Source organism: Phoca vitulina, unplaced genomic scaffold (genome assembly GCF_004348235.1).
Source record: "Phoca vitulina isolate PV1807 unplaced genomic scaffold, GSC_HSeal_1.0 scaffold3, whole genome shotgun sequence".
Taxonomy (NCBI): domain Eukaryota; kingdom Metazoa; phylum Chordata; class Mammalia; order Carnivora; family Phocidae; genus Phoca; species Phoca vitulina.
In genome coordinates, this window is record NW_022589706.1 from 55,623,441 (window position 1) to 55,643,416 (window position 19,976).

General features: G+C 42.9%; 1 protein-coding gene and 1 pseudogene across 2 annotated transcripts in view; both read right to left on the minus strand.

Moving 5' to 3' along the window:
• SCARB2 (scavenger receptor class B member 2) overlaps positions 1-19,976 on the minus strand; it is a 78,567-nt gene that overhangs the window by 40,674 nt on the left and 17,917 nt on the right. The window contains exons 2-4 of the mRNA XM_032400567.1: positions 15,811-15,968; positions 2,587-2,734; positions 1,057-1,245 (exon numbers count right to left, since the gene is read on the minus strand). Of these exons, the coding sequence (XP_032256458.1) occupies positions 1,057-1,245; positions 2,587-2,734; positions 15,811-15,968 (495 nt within the window). The remainder of the gene's footprint in view (positions 1-1,056; positions 1,246-2,586; positions 2,735-15,810; positions 15,969-19,976) is intronic.
• Positions 18,601-19,741, minus strand: LOC116630057 (annotated as a pseudogene). The gene is made up of 2 exons (XR_004298870.1): positions 19,022-19,741; positions 18,601-18,740 (listed from the first exon to the last, which is right to left on the minus strand). The product of XR_004298870.1 is annotated as a transcription factor BTF3-like (transcript).

Here is a 19,976-nt window from a genome sequence, read left to right on the forward strand (position 1 = left end):
TCTCGGGAGCATCATCAAGTCTACTCCCCCAGAATGAAGGATTCAGGGTCAGCCCAGCCCTATGCCTAGGAGCCCCCACCTCTTGCATATATCATGTTAAAAACTTTTTTACTATTTTGTTTGGATGATGTCCAAGTTTTGTATACCCTCGAAGGCACAAATGTATACCATTTGCCATAGACACAGAGGAACATGCTAGGAAATGACAGGATAAGGGTGAGATTCTTGAGTAGTGACAACCAGAGAATAACTACAAACTTAAAGATGAAGAAATTCATCACAATCTCAGACTCCACCTTTCATCTAACACTTTCTTTTGAGTTTTTGTCATTACCCACATCTCACTATCCATTTTACGCAGGTTTCTGTTTTTTATTTTTGTTGGTTTTTTTGGTGGGGGAAGACGGATTTTTAAAATTCCTTTTAACTTTAATGCATTTGAAACTCAGGCAGCAATAACATTTGCTTTGAATAATAATTACTTGAAGGCTGAAATTTATGTCAAGCCAAAGGGAATAAAATCTGCAAGGAACCACACAAAATTCCCCTTACAAGCATAAGAAATCACAGATGAGCGACACAGAGTTTCAAATCAACCAGTCTCTTTGGTGAATGACATGTCTGAAAATGTAACATGTAGCTACCACCCCTAATGGATTACGCGTTCCTATTTAGTTTCTTACTTGTCTCTGTCAGGCTGATGCATGGGCTCAGTGGAGACTTGGCCTTGATCACTGACTTTATGACACTTTGAAAGATCGCACCTGATTAATGGCACAGTCACACTCTATCTATTTTTCATAGCTGCTCTCATTCAAAGTCAGTGCTAGTAGCATGTTGAAATTGTGGGAGAAGGATTTTTTTTCCCTAAAAACTAAAACACTTTCTTATTTTTCACAAGCTCTACAAGACATCTAGAATTCCAGGCAATTTTGGTCTTCTGGAAGAAACCCGAAGTGAAGATGAAATCTGGCTTGGAGCGCCCCCTCCTCCGCACCCCCCCCCCCCGCCCCAGTCAGATGAATAAAGAGGTTCTGAAAAGAAAAGTCAACTTACCCCATAGTACAGGCCAAAATAGGGAGAGATCTCTGGCTTGAAAATGTTGATGAGGGACAAGATCTCATCTTTGTAGCCCCAGAGCAGTTCGTCCACGGTGTGGGTCACAAAGAGCGTCTGCTGATAGGCCTTCAACAGGGCCTCGATGAGCTCCCGGAGGAAGCGGAACTGGGCCCATTCCATGGCAGTCTGAGAAGGACAGGCAAGTTCAGATAGAATCCCCGCCCCACTCTCCTACTGCCCCTTCGGCAAAGAGGCTTAAAAGTAAATGTTAAGACTGAATAGCTGCAAAATCAGCCAGAAAGATCCTCCCTGGATGCGTGTGCAAGAACAAGACTCTTCAGTTGTTGTCCTTTCTCAGTATTATATATTGTAAGTTTGAGCTTAGCATTCCCATCTGCAGCTAGTTCTTGAGTTCTCTCCACACTGCCAATGGAACGAGAAAAACTCTTGTAAATACACTGGCATCTTTAGCCACAAGGTGGCGCCACTGCCCCTGTGATCCAAGCCAGAGGCTGGCCCCTCACTTTAAACCCTGCAGGAGGGGGCACCTGGGTGGCTCAGTCGTTAGGTGTCTGCCTTCGGCTCAGGTCATGATCCCAGGGTCCTGGGATCGAGCCCCCCACTGGGCTCCCTGCTCGGCGGGAAGCCTGCTTCTCCCTCTCCCACTCCCCCTGCTTGTGTTCCTTCTCTGGCTGTGTCTCTCTCTGTCAAATAAATAAATAAGAAACCTATCTAACAGTATCATAGACTTTAAAAAAACAAAAACAAAAAACCTGCAGGTGTAGGCAGCAGGGCTAAGTCAAATCTAGGATCTAGTAATTTCTAAGTCCTGGGTCCACCATTGAGTGTCCAGCTCATGTGTCGTCGTAGAATGGGAGCCTCAGAGGGGGTTGCTGTAGGTGAATAGGAAAGTTTTCTGGGTCTCCTGCATCTTTCTTAGATGGGATTGTCATAACTGAGCCCAGTGAAATCCTGCTAGGCTGTAATCAGCACCCAGTCTCTGCTACTTATTAAGGGGGGTGAAAGTCAGTCTATATTTTGAGAATTAAAAAACCTAAGGTCGAAATCTAGACTGAGAAGTGGTATGCAAATTCTGTTGCTGGGACCTTCTGAACCAAAACAAGGGACACATAAATCTTTAAAAAATTATTCGCTATCCACCCCCACCCCTCAAAAAAATCCTAGGGACATACTTATTTGCACAAGAGCTGATCCTGAACACACAGCAAGAAACTGGGGGGGGGGGGGGGGGGAAGAATCCTAAAATTTGCATTATGTCACCATTTGAAAAGACCTTATCTTTGAACCATTGAAAACATCTTTGAAAAGATTATGTCACCATTTGAAAAATCTCAGAAAAAAGTCTCAGATGAACTCTAAGGAAGGGAAGTGTAAACATATATTTCTATTTTTATATACATATATTTTTAACATAATAACTCCTAAATGTAAAAACGTAATAGCCTTAACTTAGCTTTTTCCTTTCTTCTAAAATCCACAATAATGATACTAAAAATGCCTACTTACCACCGCAGGAATATTTAATGTTCTAATTAAGTCAACTTTAGGGTCTCCAACAGATTGATTTCGTTCAAAAACATAGGCCTCTTTCCTAACAGCAGATACTGTCGTTCCATTATCTCCAAATTGAATATCTGCTTTGTTTCTGAGTTCCCTAAAAGAAAGAAAAGGATTCTGTTTGAAATTGGTACCACTTTAAAAAGCAATACTTGACCTTTCTTTTAGCATCAAACTTATTTCCAATACAACATTCCACTATAAGCATTAACGAGAGAGCCTACAGATACCGACCTCCTAAACACCGGAGACTAAAGTAGAATGTGGGAAGGAAATAAGGCCTTGGATAGTCTTCTCAAAACACTGTCCTTTTCATTCTTTTCCCCTACAACAGAGGAAACGATGGCCCAGGGTTACCCTGACCAAGAAATGAAAGCCAATGAACTCTCTCTTGTGTTACAGTTTGCTCCTGAAAAATTTTCAAACTTTTCAGTTCACAGATTCAGTCTGAATTTCAACTTATTTTCCAAAGTCTTTTTATTTCTAGCGTGAATTCAGCTGAAAATTCATTTAACAAAATAAATGCCCAAGGCTTAGTAAATTAGAGGAGTTTGCTCCTGGTTTTCGTAATATAGCTCAGTTTGGTTCAGGTTCATGCCCCCCATGAAGTATTAAGTTCACAGAAAGTGCCTGGAGCCAGGGCCTCATTAGGGTTGGGGGAGCACTTGCCTTGAGTGCAAAATATCAGAGGTGCCAGAACACTCTGGAATGAAGGCATATCATATTGCAATGCGTTTTTTAAGGTCAAAACTAATGCAAAAACATTCATGATGAACAAAATATCAAAATTCTAAATAAAAACAGGATCTGATAGTTGGTTCATCCAATGGTTTGCACTAGTGCTGGCCCTGCCTGGTCCATAGTCGATGTTCACTAAATTCCAGCGTCTACTGCTTCTCTCTCTCCCTCTGCTCCTTGCCTTGTCTTCTTCCTATTCTGTCCAGGGCTGAGCTGTCTGACCCGGGAGCCACATGTCTACTAAGCCCTTGAACTGTGACTAATCGAAACTGAGATGTGTTGTGACGGTAAAAGACACACCAGATTTCAAAAACAGCACAAAAAAAGGAGTATAAAATATCTCCTTAAATTTTTATGTTGATTACCTGCTTTTAAATTATACAACTTTAAATACAATAGGTAAAATAAAAAAATATTATTCATATTAATTGCACCTGTTTCTTTTTGCTTTGTTTCCAGATGTGGCTATTGGAAAAATCTTAAATTACATATGTGGTTCACATTATATTTCTACTGGACAGAGCTAATCAATAAGAGTTTATAATTCTGACAAAGCTACAAGGGCTACCCCCCCCTTCCCAGGATTTTCCTGACCACAGCCACACCCCTGAACACCTATGGAGGGGGCTGTCGGTACCATGTCTTTGGCACTAAACTGCTTAGTGACATCATTTAGATTGTGAAGGGATTATCTTAATGCCTCAGGTAGACTGCAGGCAAGCTAACGAAACCTCAATTTCTCGAATTTAAAATAAAAATAGACAAGCAAATAACAAACAAACGTATATACAGAGATGCATCAAAATAGGTGTCTTTGCTCTTTATCTAAGCACCAAGCTATGCCCAATAAATAAATATCTGAGCCTGCATGGCTCCTCAAAGGATTTAACCACACAATTTTATCTGATGTCATTTAGTCCTTACGGCAAGGCTGTGGCCCAGACGGAGGTGAGAGTGTCTGCCCCACTGTGTGACAGATGGGGACACAGGGCACAGACGGGCGTTAGCGGAGTCAGACCTGGCCTCCCTTAAGAGGTGCTTAATAAATATCTGCAGGGGGGCGCCTGGGTGGCTCAGTCGTTAAGCGTCTGCCTTCAGCTCAGGTCTTGATCCCAGGGTCCTGGGACCGAGCCCCACATCGGGCTCCCTGCTCAGCGGGAAGCCTGCTTCTCCCTCTCCCACTCCCCCTGCTTGTGTTCCCTCTCTCGCTGTCTCTTTCTGTGAAATAAATAAATAAAAATCTTAAAAAAAAAAACTCTATTAAAAAAATTAAAAAATAAATAAATAAAAAATAAATTATCTGCAGGATGAAACCCATGAATGCCTCTAACAAATGCCAAATAGGAGAGAGAGAAAACTTACACACACTTCCAGTTACGAGGAATCAGTACAAAACCTGACAGAGGCTGTACGTAGCGTCAAATGCTCGTGCGGTCGGTCAGCAGACTCTGGCTGTCTGATGCCCATTCATTTCCTTTCTGCTCAGAGCCCTGTTCTCCTTCCTCTCCTGCACTGGGCAGTGGTGAGGGACCCAAGCTCGACCAGTTCATTCCCTTGGCTTCTGTTCCTGAGCACAGAGCCTCAAGATGGAAAACCCAGTAGAAAGACGGCTTCCTCCAGCAGGGGTGCATACAGCATGCGAGGACCCGTGCACCCCTGTGACCTGGACCTATAAAGTTGCCCTGGATCCTGCCCCTGTCTTCCCAACTGCCCCAGCTGCCCCTTGGAGTCTGTAACCCACTTTATAGCCTTCAAATAATTTCCCTTTTTATTTAAATTAGCCAGAGTTGGTCTCTCTTGCTTGCCACCGAAGACCCATATATAGAAACCACAACCCGGTCTTTTGATGGATGAGAAGATGGAGATTCACATAAAGTAGGAGCCCCAGACTCACCAGCAAGTGTCAGGACCAGGTTTGGAACCCTGGTCACCTGACTCCATATCCAAGGTTTTCCTTGACTCTACACATAAGTGAATGCAAAGTGATTTGTTAGAACTGGAGAAGAGGACCTCAGCCAAGGCTTCCGCCTACGGAGAGGGGCACCCCTCCACCACTGGCTTGTCCCAGAGCCTCCTGCAGGGAAGGTGAGGGGGACAGCCTTCTCTAGGTGTAGCTCCTTGTATTTGTGGCCCAGGACCCCACAGTGGCCTGGGCTGAGCACTAAGGAACTAGAAATGGAAAAAGTGACCCCAGGGTGAACACACCAACTTGCACTCAGAGAATGCCGGGCCAAGGAGCCAAGAGCTGGGACATCCGCCCCCCCACCCCGGTGCAGAAGCCCAGGGATGAACTCTGCCAAGTTTCCAGACTAATGATGAAAACTGATAACCTCGCTAAGGCTTTTAACATTTTTTTCACTGAACCCAGATGTCACGAACCTAGAGACTGGAATAATTCCAAGCCTGGGGGCTGCTTCATTTATGTTTGTTTATATTTACTGACTCTGAAGATGGCTTTTTAAATTTTTCTTTATTGTTTACCCTGCAAGAACCTAACATTTTAAAGGGAAATTGAGCATGGAGTTTCCAATCACTTTAAGCCCTTGGTAACTTGACTTGGTTTCTCAATAAATTTCAAAAGTTAAAAGCCAAGGATTCCCAAACCACAGAAATACTTAATTCCCTTGGCAGGCATGAGGGGACTATGTCATGTCACTCACAGCTCACCACATGACTTCCTGCAGCCACCAGCCACCCTAAGACATGACTGACATATGGCCTGTGTTCTAACTGAAGGAAGACAGTGCTACTGGCTGTCAGAAGGGGCCTCCCCTCCTCAGAGGCCAAGCGGAGGGAGGGTGAGGGGCCTCCCTCTTGAAACAGCAACTGATGGAGGAAACCCAGAATGTTTCCCCTCCCAAGCCTCTTAGCAGCTGGAACTGCAGGGAGGCCACCGGGGAAGAAGAGGGATTTTAATAATAATACCAACAAGTCTGGTTACCCAAACCTCCCCCACAGCTTCTCAACAGTAGTCAACCAGAAGCAGGGTGGTCTCCTGGGGAACAGCAGACTGAGAGCAAGAAGTGAGCCATTACTGCTCTACACATCCAACAACACTAAAGAAACTTCCAGAAAGAGACACAAGAGTTAAAAAAAAAAAAAATGGCAAAGCAAACCTTATGCCTAGACAATTAATTAAGGAACTGTAGTTGAAGTGCCTGGTACTTAGTAGATGCTAATAAATCTTACTGATGTTCAAGGCCCCAGGACATCACAGGCTCAGATTATGGCTTACTGTTTTGTTTTTTAAAGATTTCATTTATTTCACAGAGAGAGAGAAAGCACAAGCAGGGGGGAGCGGCAGAGGGAGAGAGAGAAGCAGAGCCTGATGCGGGGCTCGATCCCAGGACCCTGGGATCATGACCTGAGCTGAAGGCAGACGCTTAACTGACTGAGCCACCCAGGTGCCCCTGGCTTACTGTTTTTCAATCACAGTGATGGCCCTAGACATTAATAAAAGGTTGAGTTATACACCATGAACTACTTAATTAGGCAGGAAAATACAAGACTGATTTTAGAGCTTTTTCATTTAAAATTATTTTTGGGTAAAACAGAGTTATTACTTTTTAAAACAAAAAAGTTTTTAAACTCCTGAATGATTAAATAAAATCTTACCATCACAGAAGGCAACCAATAGCCTGAGATAAGGAAACCAAAAGAAATAACTTTAATTAGCTGGACAATTAACATCTATGCAATATCTAATTCCTCAGAGATGCTGGATAAATTAGTTACATGTAGGACTGTCATATAATCCTCATCTTTCAGCCATTAGGTTCTCCGCCCATCCACTGCTCTCTGCTGAGAACTACTGTCAGAAGTCACGAGCATGCTGGGTGGAGCACGGGTGCTGACTGCCAGGCTGTGCATTCGACCCTGACTTCCTCAGTTACTAGCTCTGTGACTCAGAAGTTACTCCTTGATTCTGTGCCTCAGTTTCCTCATCTCTAAAATGGAGATAATAAGATGCCTTCCTTGTAGGGTTGTTGTGAGCATTAAATCCACATAGGCTTGTAATCCAGTTAGAATACTGCCTGGCACATACTAAGTGTTTAGTAAGCATAGTTACTAATACCATGTGCAAGCGGGCTTGTGCAAAGCTCTCGAGATGGAGAGATGTAAAGATCTGGTTCCTGTTTGCAGGAACTCCACAGTACAGCATGGGAGGACTGCCATTCCAACACCATTTCACATGTGGAAAGTGCTCTGAAGCTGACTCAAGGCGCTAGCCAGATACCCAAAGGAGGGAGGGATGGCCACTGGAATGGGAGTCCTGAGGTCAACATTGTGCAGGAGCCGGTTATGGAAGGGGGAGGCTTCTCCCAGGTGGGAGAGGCGAGGGGTTTCCAAATAGAGGCAGAGAGAGCACAGCATGAACCGTAGGATGGGTTTCCTAAATGGAGTTGGGAGAAAGCTGTGGTCCCACGGAGGAGGACGCACAGCAGAGGAGCTTCAGGAAGAGCAGCCTGCAGCTCCGGGCCAGCTGGGCTGAACATGAACCTCTCAGCCATGTCAGAGAAGTGAAGTCACAGAGTGGACGGGACTGCCAAGGAGGAAAGGGCAGAGCAAGGGAAGCGGCCCAAAGGCAGGGTGCTGTAGGGCTTCAGAACGACGGCCTCCGGATGTGCCACTTGGGCATGTTCATTATTTTGCGCTGAAAAGAATCACGGCCCAAACCACCAAGGAAGAAACTTTGGCCTCACGCTAACTGCCTTAAAGAATTTAGATAGAGAACCTGCTCCAGGGAGACAGCCATCACCACAAATTCACATTAGAATATGAACTAGGTATGGTAGACAGGGAGACATCTAGCAAGGCCTCTTTGACCAAAGTCCTTTATACCCCCTTGTATCTGAGTGGCCTTGTAAACATTCAACCAAAAATTTACTCTTCTTCATCTTCCTGCAAATTGTTTTCCTTCCTTTTGAAGTCCCAGACTCCCATCCTCTTCTCCTTAGTTCAGGATGACATATATACCTCCCTTTGTCTGACTGTCTTTGGAATCTCATGCTTACATGGGTTTCTTGTGGGTAATTAAATTTGATTTTCTCCTGTTAATCTTTGTCTCATGTCAATTTAATTCTTAGACCAGCTAGAAGAACCTTGAAGGGCAGAAGAATATTTTCCATTTCCAACAGTGCTGAGTAGCACCTGTATTTAACTTTCTGTTACCACTGCCCTGTCAACCAAGAGAAAGACTGAAAAACCTACAGCCCAAAGCAGAATACTGAGAAAAAGCTGGGGGTGGGGGGCAGTCAGCAGGGAGAACACCACCTGCATTTGTTGGGGGTGTGCAAGAAATAGTTTCCTTCCTAAAGATGGAAATGGTCCCCCATCCTTGAAGTGTTAACCTGACCCAACTGTCTCCTGCAGGTAAGTCAGCCAGGACTGTCATGTACATTTAAAACTCACAAGTACCTGGTCACCACCTTTTGTACAAGATAAGAAAGGGGGGCAGGAGGGATCATTTTCTATTTTTCTTACTTTCAAGCAGTTAAAAGATTTAAAAAAAAAAAAAAACTAATTTATCTAAAGCCACTTCCATTTCTATCCTGAGAAAAAAATGTGGTATCAGAGAAGAGTTTGAGTCAGGGTTAGAAAAAGAGATAAGTATTCTCTTATAATGAAACAATAACCATGGCATTTCTAAATTTTCTATCATCTCTTTGACATTTAAAAAAAATGTATACAGCTGGTCTTGGAGATGAGAAAAGGATCAAAGGGCTAATAGGGCAGAATTCAAAAGTTTAAACAAAGTTCCTACCTTTCCTAAATTGTAAGGAGATAATTAGATCCCTGAGAAATTAAATGTAAAACAATAGAACTACAAGAAAATAGACTTGAATATCAAACCTTTGAAGAGAATAGGACTTCTAAAGCTCAGAAATGGGGAGAATGGTCATTCTGTGTGGGAATCAAAGGATGAAATGAGAGCTGACCAAGAAGAAGGGAATGGTTAAGCAAAGTGTTGTAATACATTCACTCTAGCTCCTGAAGATTATCAACATTAAAATGTATTTGTATAAAGACTGAACCCAAGATGTTGAGTTAACAAATGCTTGACGGTTCTACCCTAAGGAAACTCCGGTTAACTGGATAGATTTAGGAGTTTGTTTTGCAGAAGTTGACTGGTTACCAATAAGAGTAGCCGAGACTGTCTGGAACAAATGGGGAAGAATTCTTGTAGTTGGGCAGAAAAGACCAACAGTGAACGAAAGTAACCTGTGTGATGACACACCCTGAGATCTCCCTCTCCCCTGCATATCATGCTTCCACTGCCATTTAATGAACACAGAGCCCAGGAAGAGACATGATTCCTGAATGCACACACATGCTCAGAAAAGGAGGACACCTCCTTTCTCCCTATACCCAATCAGCATATTCCATTCAATGTATATACCCCATGACATTCTGACCCCTTATCCTTAAATACATGCAAGCCAAACCCTTTGGGGAGGCAGATTTGAGGCCTCCCCTCCCCTTGTCTCTTCGTTTCGACGCCTCTCCAATAAACCCTTTCCTTGCTGCACATTCCTGGTCTGGGTGACCGGCTTTCCTGTGTGTTGGGCATATGAACTTGGGTTCAGTTACATGACAAAGACATAACATGGGCTAATACCTACAATGTAATATTAAGGGAACAGAACAGACATATTAATGTATATGTATATGCATATCATATGTAGATATATAGTATGATAACCATGTAAAAGTCAAACTCACCCACAGAAAAATGGCTGAGAAGATACCCACTAAAATATCAGCATTGGTTATCTCTGAGACAGTGTAATCATGGATAGTAGCAGTTTGTCGTATTCTCCTTTACTCTATTTTCAAGTTTATCTTTACTGCTTATATATGTTATTTTTAAAATGTGAAACCCAATAAAACCCTCATTTAAAATAGTCAGGAGGCCAGAAGGGGGAGCTCTTACACCTTACCAACTCATCCTCAGTTGCAGACTGCAACCAAAACAATTTCTCCTTGCCCCGAACAAGCTCAGCCAATAAGAAACCATCACCACCCTGAATTCTCATTTTTCCAACAGCCCCTCCCAATTCCTCCTTTCCTCTATAAAGTAACGTTCTTCTCTTTTGATCTCCAGACTTGCCTTCAGTTTGCTATGGCTTGCAGGTCCTGAATTGTAATTCCTCTGCGATTCCCAAATAAACCCATTTTGCTGGAAAATAACTGGCTGTTTTACTTTTAAGGTCAACAATATAAGATACAGTTTATACTTTTAAAGGAAATGCTACATACGACATTGTATATGTTGATTATTTCATAATCCAATACTACTTAATGGTCAATGAATAGTAAAAATACTCTTATGAGATATTTATCCCTGACATCTTTTCCTTTACTATCAAAACAGTAATATGAGCCTAAAAAAGAAATTTATCCAAACCGCAAAACTAAGAAACTCAAATGGGAGATATTTTAACGGGGTATTGTAAATTTTGCAAATATGTCTTAGAAATATGAGAGTTAGTTGAAAGAGCCCTTGGACAAATTGAATTTTCTTTTTAATTCTTGATATGTTAAATAGTAGGCAAAAAAGAAAAAGAAATCTGACAAAATAAAAAAAGATCTCCAGAAGCTTGCAGAAGCCAGTGCACATCATAAATTGGATACACATTTTAGACAAATATGTCAGTAAGCGACAGGATCATGAGGCCAATTAGCTTTGCGCTAACAGGCCCGGTCCAGGGCTGCTCAACCCACAGCTTTATACAAATGTAAATAACGCACAACATTCCTTAAACCAGACTGACTGGTTTTTATCTAAGGGTGGAACTGCCATCATCTTTTTCCAAAAACATTAATACACTGAACTTACCAGTATGCTAAAGTTGGGGGAAACGTGCCACTGTAAATTGCATGTCCAATTAATCAGGGCGTGTCCTTTCCCCCTTCTCAGAGATTTCCCACCAGCAAGACCAATCCACACTGACCAGTGGGAGGCCAGCATGCCTTCGCCTTCCTTTGCCCCAGGCCCCTGTGGACCCAATCAAGTCAGCTGACTCAGTTGGGAGGGAACCCATGGAACTATCTAGCACTGGGGCAGGAGTTACTGGAATGTTCTGTCTTGTCTAAACAATAGCATAATTAAACCACGAGTGGTAGAAATCAGATCCACTAGATGACTACAAAAGGCTCACTAGAAGGGCCACAAGTGTTGCTAAAAAGCCATGTTTTTCTGCAAATTTCAGCTCACAACGCACTCCACCCTGCCAGGAAGGCTCTGCAGTTTGCACTGTGCATGCAAGCGTCTGTTCCTAAACAAAGGCATTCATTTTCAAGACCCTATTCCTCTTTCTTGAACCTATCCTTGACTCCTGGGCTTCCCCGATTAAGTCCTATGGTTCCAGCTGAGCTACCTGTGTTCTGCAGATTTCCACAATTTCTCCTCTTGTGTCCCTATGGATTTAAACCACAGCTGAGGATATTTCATTCACTTGTTTCACAAATATTCACCGGCCACTGGATATTCCAGTATGAAAGACTTGGTTTCTGCCCCTCCTTGAGGTTTCAGTACATCGGGAAGAAAGACAGATATGTAACCAATTGTTAAAATGCATTTAGTCAGTTTGTAACAGACACACATACCAGGGAGAGCTCATCCAAAGTCAGGGAAAGTTTCAGGAAGAGGCACCATTTGAGCTAAGAGAGGTAGTGGTGAGTTCATTCTTTTATTTTTTTATTTTTTAAGATTTTATTTATTTATTTGACAGAGAGAGAGAGAGAGCACAAGCAGGGGGAGCGGCAGGCAGATGGAGAGGGAGAAGCAGGCTCCCCACTGAGCAGGGAGCCCGATGTGGGACTCGATCCCAGGGCCCTGGGATCATGACCTGAACTGAAGGCAGACACTCAACCCACGGAGCCACCCAGGCGTCCTGGTGAGTTCATTCTTGACTGAGGGAACAGCTTGAAATGGCAGAGCACTGTCGGGGACCAACAAACAACTGGAATACAGTTAGAACTGCGCTGTCCAACATGGTAGCCACCAGCCCCACATGGCTGTATTACACACTCGAACCTTGGCTAGTCCAAAATTAGATGTGTTATGGATTTGAAAGACTTAGTATTAAAAAAAAAAAATTAAAAAGGATGTAAAGCATTTCATTAATAATTCTGGATATTGATTACATGTTGAAAGGACACTGGGATAGTACTGGGGTAAATAAAATACTAAAATTAATTTCACCTTTTTAAAATGTGACTCCTAGAACATTTTCAACTAACATATGTGGCTTAGAGTAAATTTCTATTGGATAGCTCTGATCAGTATAAAAGCCGAGGTTGAGAGTGCCAAAAAATTAAATTTAAATTAAAATAAAACAAAGAAGCTAGACATAGAAAAGGAGCCAGATTGCTCAGGCCTGGAACATCACACAGGAAGAGTCTCTAGGGCCCTGAGCAGGGAATGGAAGGAAATGGCAGATTTCCCTTTGGGAAATCATCTTTGGCAGTGGAATGGAAGAGAAACCAGGGCAGGGAGAAAAACCAGAGGAAGGAAATATGAAGCAATCAGTGAGTGACCGAACTGCCTTCCAAACGCCTGGATCTGCTCTCAGGATCCTTCATCTATGCCATTGCCATTGGCCCCCATGGCAGTCTGGTCAAGTCTATGGACCCTTTCTCAGATAAATGTTTTTACATACAGAGACTAAAATACTCAGGATTACAAAGGAAGCCAATTACCGAAATACAGGTATCATTTAAAAAAATCTGTGATATGGTAATATACACGCTTCTTTACTGACACTTTAAATAAGATGTAGCTGCAAGTCTAACAGGTACTGTAATTTTGAAACATTTCTGAAACATTTCTGGAAATGAACGGTATCTTGAGCAACATCTATCATGAGACACAACAATATCTGTGTTTCCATTGGTGATGAAGCCACGGGTACTGCTTACATCACTGTGGTTTGTTGCCTACATTTATACTCAAAGGACATTCTAAATTTTAGTGAGTGGTTACTGAAGATAAATTATAATTTTTTTCCCCACCTAAGTCACAGACCACTTTGAATTCTATCCATGGGCCTTAGGGATCCGTGGACCCAGGGTTAAGAACCCCTAGCAAGATGTTCTGGGGCTTTTGTCAGGAGTAAGTCTTGGTCCCTCTAAAACGGGAACATGGAGGGAGGTTGGTTAACAGTCAGACACTGCTTTACTCCTAGGATTTATTTATCCCCGTGACCACACCTACAATAGCACATTAAGCCGGCGGACACTATGGCCTGGAAGACATTTTAATGGAATATTGGTTTTTTTTCTGGGTTATGATTACAACACATCTCTTTTTCTCAAATGAGGATAATGACCATAGGAACAGGTCCAGGAGACTCCGAGGGCAAATTGTTTTCCTTAGTTCTCAGGTGAGTTCATTCTTACGTGGAGGCAGTCTCCCCCCACCCAAAAAATTTTAGTGAAAAAACAAAAACAGCAAAAAAACAAATACTGTATGGTTCTGTTCACACAAGGTATCTAAGACAGTCCAATTCATAGAAACAAAGTAGAATGGTGGTTACTAGGAGCTAGGGGGCAAGGGGAGGGGAGTTATTTAATGGTTACAGAGTGTCCGTTTTGTAAGATGAAAGAGTTCTAGAGATTTGTTGCACAACAATGTAAAAACATACTTAACAGTACTGAACTGTACACTTAAAAATAGTTATGCATTTTATATTGCTTTCTTTTAATCTCAATAGAAAATGGTTAAAATTGCAAAACGAAAAAGCAGATAAACAGGACATTCAGATCCTAATTTTAGGTCAACTTCTAAATACCCCTGAGCGGTTCAGCCACAAACACAGATCTGCTCTACCCTGCACATAGTTCCTGCAGGCATTAAACCCATACAAAACTTTGCTTTTAAAAATAAAGACCCAAGTCTTTATTTAAAATTCCTTTATATGACAACAAAGTTCATCTTTACAAATCTGGATATTGGTTTATATAGACTAAAACAATCCGCTAAGATGAATAATAATATCAAACACTTAATTAGCACTAAGTATGTGCTAGGCATTCATCTAAGCACTTTTTAAATACTGACTCATTGGCTCATTTAATCCCGATCACAATCCTGGGTTGGGTGTCCTATTTTTATCTCCAGGTAAGGAAACAGAGACACAGAAAACTAGTAAGTGGTTGAGGTGAGATTCAAAACAGGCAATTCAACTCCAGGGCTAGACTGTGAACACCTGAGGCAGGGATCAAGATGTTTTTTTAAAGATTTAATTTATATATTTATTTAAGAGAGAGAGACAACGTGTGCACGCACACATATATGGCAGGAAGAGGCAGAGGGGGAGGGAAAGACTCTCAAGCCAATTCCCCGCTGAGCGCAGAGCTTGACCAGGGTCTCAATCTCAGGACCCTGAGCTCATGACCTGAGCTGAAACCAAGAGTCGGTCACTTAACCGACTGAGCTTCCCAGGTGCCCCATGGGACCAAGATTTTTATCTCTGAATTCTTGCCAGGGAATAGCGCTGATTTATAATATGAATTAGTCAGCAACCATTTATTGAGCAATAGATTATGACAGAATTGTGAGGCATTTTTACCATTTAGCAGTTCTATACAAAAAAAGATCTTGCTGTCTGCTTCTTCTACTGTTGTTTTTTAGTTTATTTTTTTTAGTAATCTCTACACCCAACCTGGGGCTTGAACTCATAACCCTAAGATCAAGAGCTGCACGCTCCTCCGACTGAGCGAGCCAGGTGCCCTCCTCTAGTTTTTCTTAGACTAGGTAAGGAGAAATTTTGTTGGAAAGATTATTGGGGGTGGGTGGGTGGGAGAGGTGGGTACTGCAACAACAGGGAAAATGCTCTGACCATAAGATTCCTGAGCACCTCCCTCTACTAATCTTCTAAAAAATGATTGAAGTGATTCTCCTACCTCCCCTGTGTTTGGAATTGGTCATCCCTGCCAAAGGCTCTAACCTACCCTGCCACTTGCTTATCTCTCATAGCCAGGAGGGGTGGGGAAAGGAGTGAATAAGAAACAGAAAGGCCTGTCTACAGACAAACAACAAATTGTAGGACCTGGTCGAAAACAGTATGTGGGGGACGGAAATAGAGGAAGGCCCTATAAGTCATTTAAGAGAATCAAGGGGTAACCTTAAAAGGGTTGGGGGTAGGGAACAGCTCTTCATGGCTCAATAATCACTTACAGCCAACTCAGGAGGAAGCAGCTGCACTTCTAAATATAACAGCCTGAGACTGGCCCTAGTCCACAAAGCCTTCTCTGTCGAGGTGTCACAGGCGTGAGCCAACCATCAGCAACATTTCAGACAGATGTCACCCAAACCTGTGCCCCCACCCAGCGCACAGAAGATGCTCGTGGGAAGAGACGCGGACTCAGCCCACAGTGGGGTCACTCCGTATTTTTGGCCGGTATGGCAGGGAGGTGGTCAGGACTCACCTGTAGGTATATGGCCCCACTTCTTCTAACCGAGGGGTCTCCCCTCTGAGGATCTCCTCTGGATTGGTGACATTGAAGAAATAGAACTGGGCATACACAGGCAGAGGGGGCTTCTTCCAGGAGTCGAAGGTCTCGGAACCGTTCCTTAACACAATATTCTAGGGGAGAAAACCAAAAGGAGATTGTGTGAGGCAGCTGGCTTTGAGCACAGAGGCAGAGAGAGGGACACTCCCTGCTCTGACCTCCTGGCTCACATACTGTTTCCATAGGCATTCAACTGTGGTCCCTAGGGGGGAGGGCCAAGCCTTAGGTCAATATGAAGCCCACAGCCCTATTAAGCCATAAAAGGTCTTCAGTAACTACTTGTAGTAAAGGAAAGATGGTAGCCATAGCTCATGGGTAGAAATGGTGTCACCAAAACCAAGGTCATAGATTGAATACCCAAAAGGCTCTACTGACTTTGCTATGAAGATGGTACAGCCGCTGTGGAGGCCATTCTGAGAAGCACTGAACACTCTCAGCTGGCCCCCATGGTAGAACAACAAGGCGATAGGCCCAAGAAGGCTGGATTTGGTCCTTCCATGTGAAGTAGAACCACACCCATCCTTACCACATCCTGCAGCAGGGGCTTCACAGGAATTTTCTCATTCAGTCCCTAACAAACCCATAACATAGAGATGCCTATCCCTGTTTTAAAGATGAGGAAGCTGAGCCTCACTGATGTTAAGTGCTTGAGGTCCTTTATCTATAATCCTTCCTTCATTTCCCACCTTTACTATGTGTTATGGGCCCCCTCCCAAACTCATATGTTGAAATCCTAATGCCGAGTACCTCAGAATGTGACTGCATTTGGAGGCAGAGTCTTTAAAGAGAAATTTAAGGTTCAATGGTGTCATTCAGGTGGGCTATAATCCAATATGATTGATGTCCTTATAAGACAGAGAGCTTAGGACTAAATACACACAAAGGAAAGACCATGTGGAGACACAGGAAGAAGACAACACTGACAAGCCAAGGAGAGAGGCCTCAGAAGAAATGAACCTTGATGATACCCTCATCTCAAGACTTGTAGTATCCAAAACTGTGAGAAAATGAACTTTCCTTGTTCAAGTCTGTGGTATCTGTTATGGCAGCCCTAACAAACTAATACACCTTGGTCCCCCCATGGGAGGAGTATTCTTCTCCACCCTATTGACTTCAGGCTTGGCCAAATGACTTGATTTGACCAATGAAATGTGGGTGGGATGGCAATGCCCCAATTTTGAGCTCAGGCTTTAGAAAGCATGGCTGGTTTCCACCAATCACCCTTTGCCAAGAGAAGAGCATGCTTCAGGTAGCTGTGGATCCTTCAGCCGAGGCCCTAAAATGGTGATGTGTGGACCAGACATGAAGCCTGGAGTCCAGCCCAGTTCAGCTGAGCCAGCCAAGCTCAAACTTCAGCCACCCTGCACACCACGAGTGTGAAATAAATGTCACTGTTGTAAGACACTGAGACTTGGAAATTGTCTGTTATGCAGCACTGCAGTGGAAGCCCGATTAATCTAGCGCTCAAGGTTAAGAGACAGAAACTTACTTCGTAGTAGTCCCAATCGTCCTCAACTTGTTAGTGGGGAAAAATCTGCATTTTTTAGGGTACTGAAGTACCCAAGAAAGATAAAGGGATAGACTGAGAATAAACAACCCAAAGTATGAACCGTCATTAACTCTTGAGTGTTCGGAATCTGGATCACTGTTATTTCCTCCTTTATGAATTTTGGTATTCTCCAACTTTTTTATAACCGATGAAGAAATGAACATTGAAAACATTTTTAAAAGAATATCAAATGAGGAAAACAATTTTAAAAAGAAAATCAAGAGGAAAATGGGATTGACATCGTAAGGCCAGTGGTGAACAGTAAGACTAGATGGTAAAAGCAGCACCCTCTGAGGTCACCTCTCGCAGTGAGGCTCTGAGTGACAACAGAGAAAGGGACCGGCTTCAAAGCATGTCCGATACCACACGCTAAAATGTACTGTGATGCAGCAGACAACAGAATGTCACATGTTAGTAGTCCAGGCCTCTGATTTAATAGAAGGAATCTTGCAAGGGAACTTGATATGGCTCTATTATTGAATAGAAAATATCTCAAGAATCTCTGCAGGGAAAAGCAAAGTGGCTCTGAGATAAATGAATGCAGAAAACCTAAGCTCTTCGAAGTCAAGCTAGTGATCCGGAGGGCTGAATGTAAATTTACATCCATGAGTTGGCCATGCCATAGAACTGGGGATTATTTGTGGTTTGGCATCCGCTCAAAATGTCTAATCGTCAGATTTCTCTTCAAACAACACATCATTGAAATATTTCTGGCCTTTACTTTCAGTACTGATTTTCTGAGATGAGATCAGATTGACAAGACAGAAAAATTTAAAGACAAACCATGAAACTCCTTTCCTCCAACTTTGCAGATTCAGCTCAGACTCTCCTGGGTGAAGCCCTCCCCACCCGCCCTGCATGCATGGGTCTTCCTCTGCCCAGCACCTGAGCAGCTGAATCACTAATTTCAGGCGTTTTTTTTTTTCCTTGGCAAAGAACTTTATTAACCTTGTTTCAAACTTTATTCCCAGGCTTCTTCAGCTTAATTAGCTGCAAAGAATGAATTGTGTATAAGCAAAAACTGAAAAGAGCTGCAGTATCCAAGGGGCTTGGGCTTAAAAATATTAGAGATCTAGATTTTATCAGAGCCATGAAAAAAATTTTAAAAAGCAGTCATAATATAAAATAGCAGCTCCCAGTAACTTCTTCAAGTTTTATCTTCTTCAGAAGTTGACTCAATTCAGTTTGTTTCATTCTTGGAAGCTTCATCAAAATTCTCCACAAGATCTGGAACTTCATCATCATCCTCCTCTCTGGTAGCAAGTGGTGCTTTTCCATCCACAGATTGTTTGGGCAGAGCTTCAGCCAGTCTTCTTCTTCTTCTTCTTCTTTTTCTTTTTTTATGATGTTATGTTAATCACCATACATTACATCATTAGTTTTTGATGTAGTGTTCCATGATTCATTGTTTGTGCATAACACCCAGTGCTCCATGCAGAACGTGCCCTCTTTAATACCCATCACCAGGCTAACCCATCCCCCCACCCCCTCCCCTCTAGAACCCTCAGTTTGTTTCTCAGAGTCCACAGTCTCTCATGGTTCGTCTCCCCCTCCAATTTCCCCGCCTTCATTCTTCCCCTCTTCAGCCAGTCTTCTTAAACTAGTCAGACTGTCTGCACCAAGTTGGTTTAAGATACTGGGTAGCATTTCTGTCAGCCACTTTGTCTCAGCATGGCCTGTATTGATGAAAGTGTTCGCTGCTAGCGATACCTGAACTTTGGGGTTGTTAAAGTGGATCACTGGTCCTTGGTTTGTGCACACATTCACTTCTTCAATACCAGAGATATTGTTTACCCCTAACTTCTTTAAGGAGAACTGAAGTTTTTTATCATCTGCTGTAGCCGTTCTATGAACCACTTCTTTCCGCAAGCAGTTCCTTTCCCACCAATGCGCACTTGGGCTTGCAGTTTGGCGAGTTTCTCCTGGTTCATAATAGTTTCTTTCATCTTGTTGGAGCGGAAATGGGACCGCGCGGGGGAATAGGGTTGGCGCTCAGGGGTCTCGGGCAGACCAGCTGAGATTAGGTGCACACACGCGGGGATGCAAGATGGCAGCTAGAGGGGTAATTTCAGGTGTTTTTTTAAGAAGCTTGTGGTCTTTTATCTTATCTCTTATCTTAGTTATCTGAAGAGGAGCAGGAGAGAGAGTCAAGCTCAGAAAGTGAGAGAACAGCAGAACTGGAAAGGTCCTGAGGTTGACAAGATAGAACTCAGGGGCTCTGGAATGGTAAGGGGGTGTGTTGAGGGTCAGAGCTGGGGCTGGAATCCTGTGCGGCTCTTCTCTACCCTCCGACCCTACTTCTGCATATAACATTAAAAAAAAAAAAATGGGTAGAAATATACTACACATTTTTTTTTCTTTTTAAAACTTTATTTCAACATAACTATGCTTGCAGAAATACACTCATATTGGTTAACAGAATGTAATTTAAGTTTAACTTATCCTGCACAACTTGGACCAAAAACTTGGTACCTAGTTTAAATTATACTACACATTTAGTGGTACAAGTTATATGGTAGAGTTTCTCCACCAT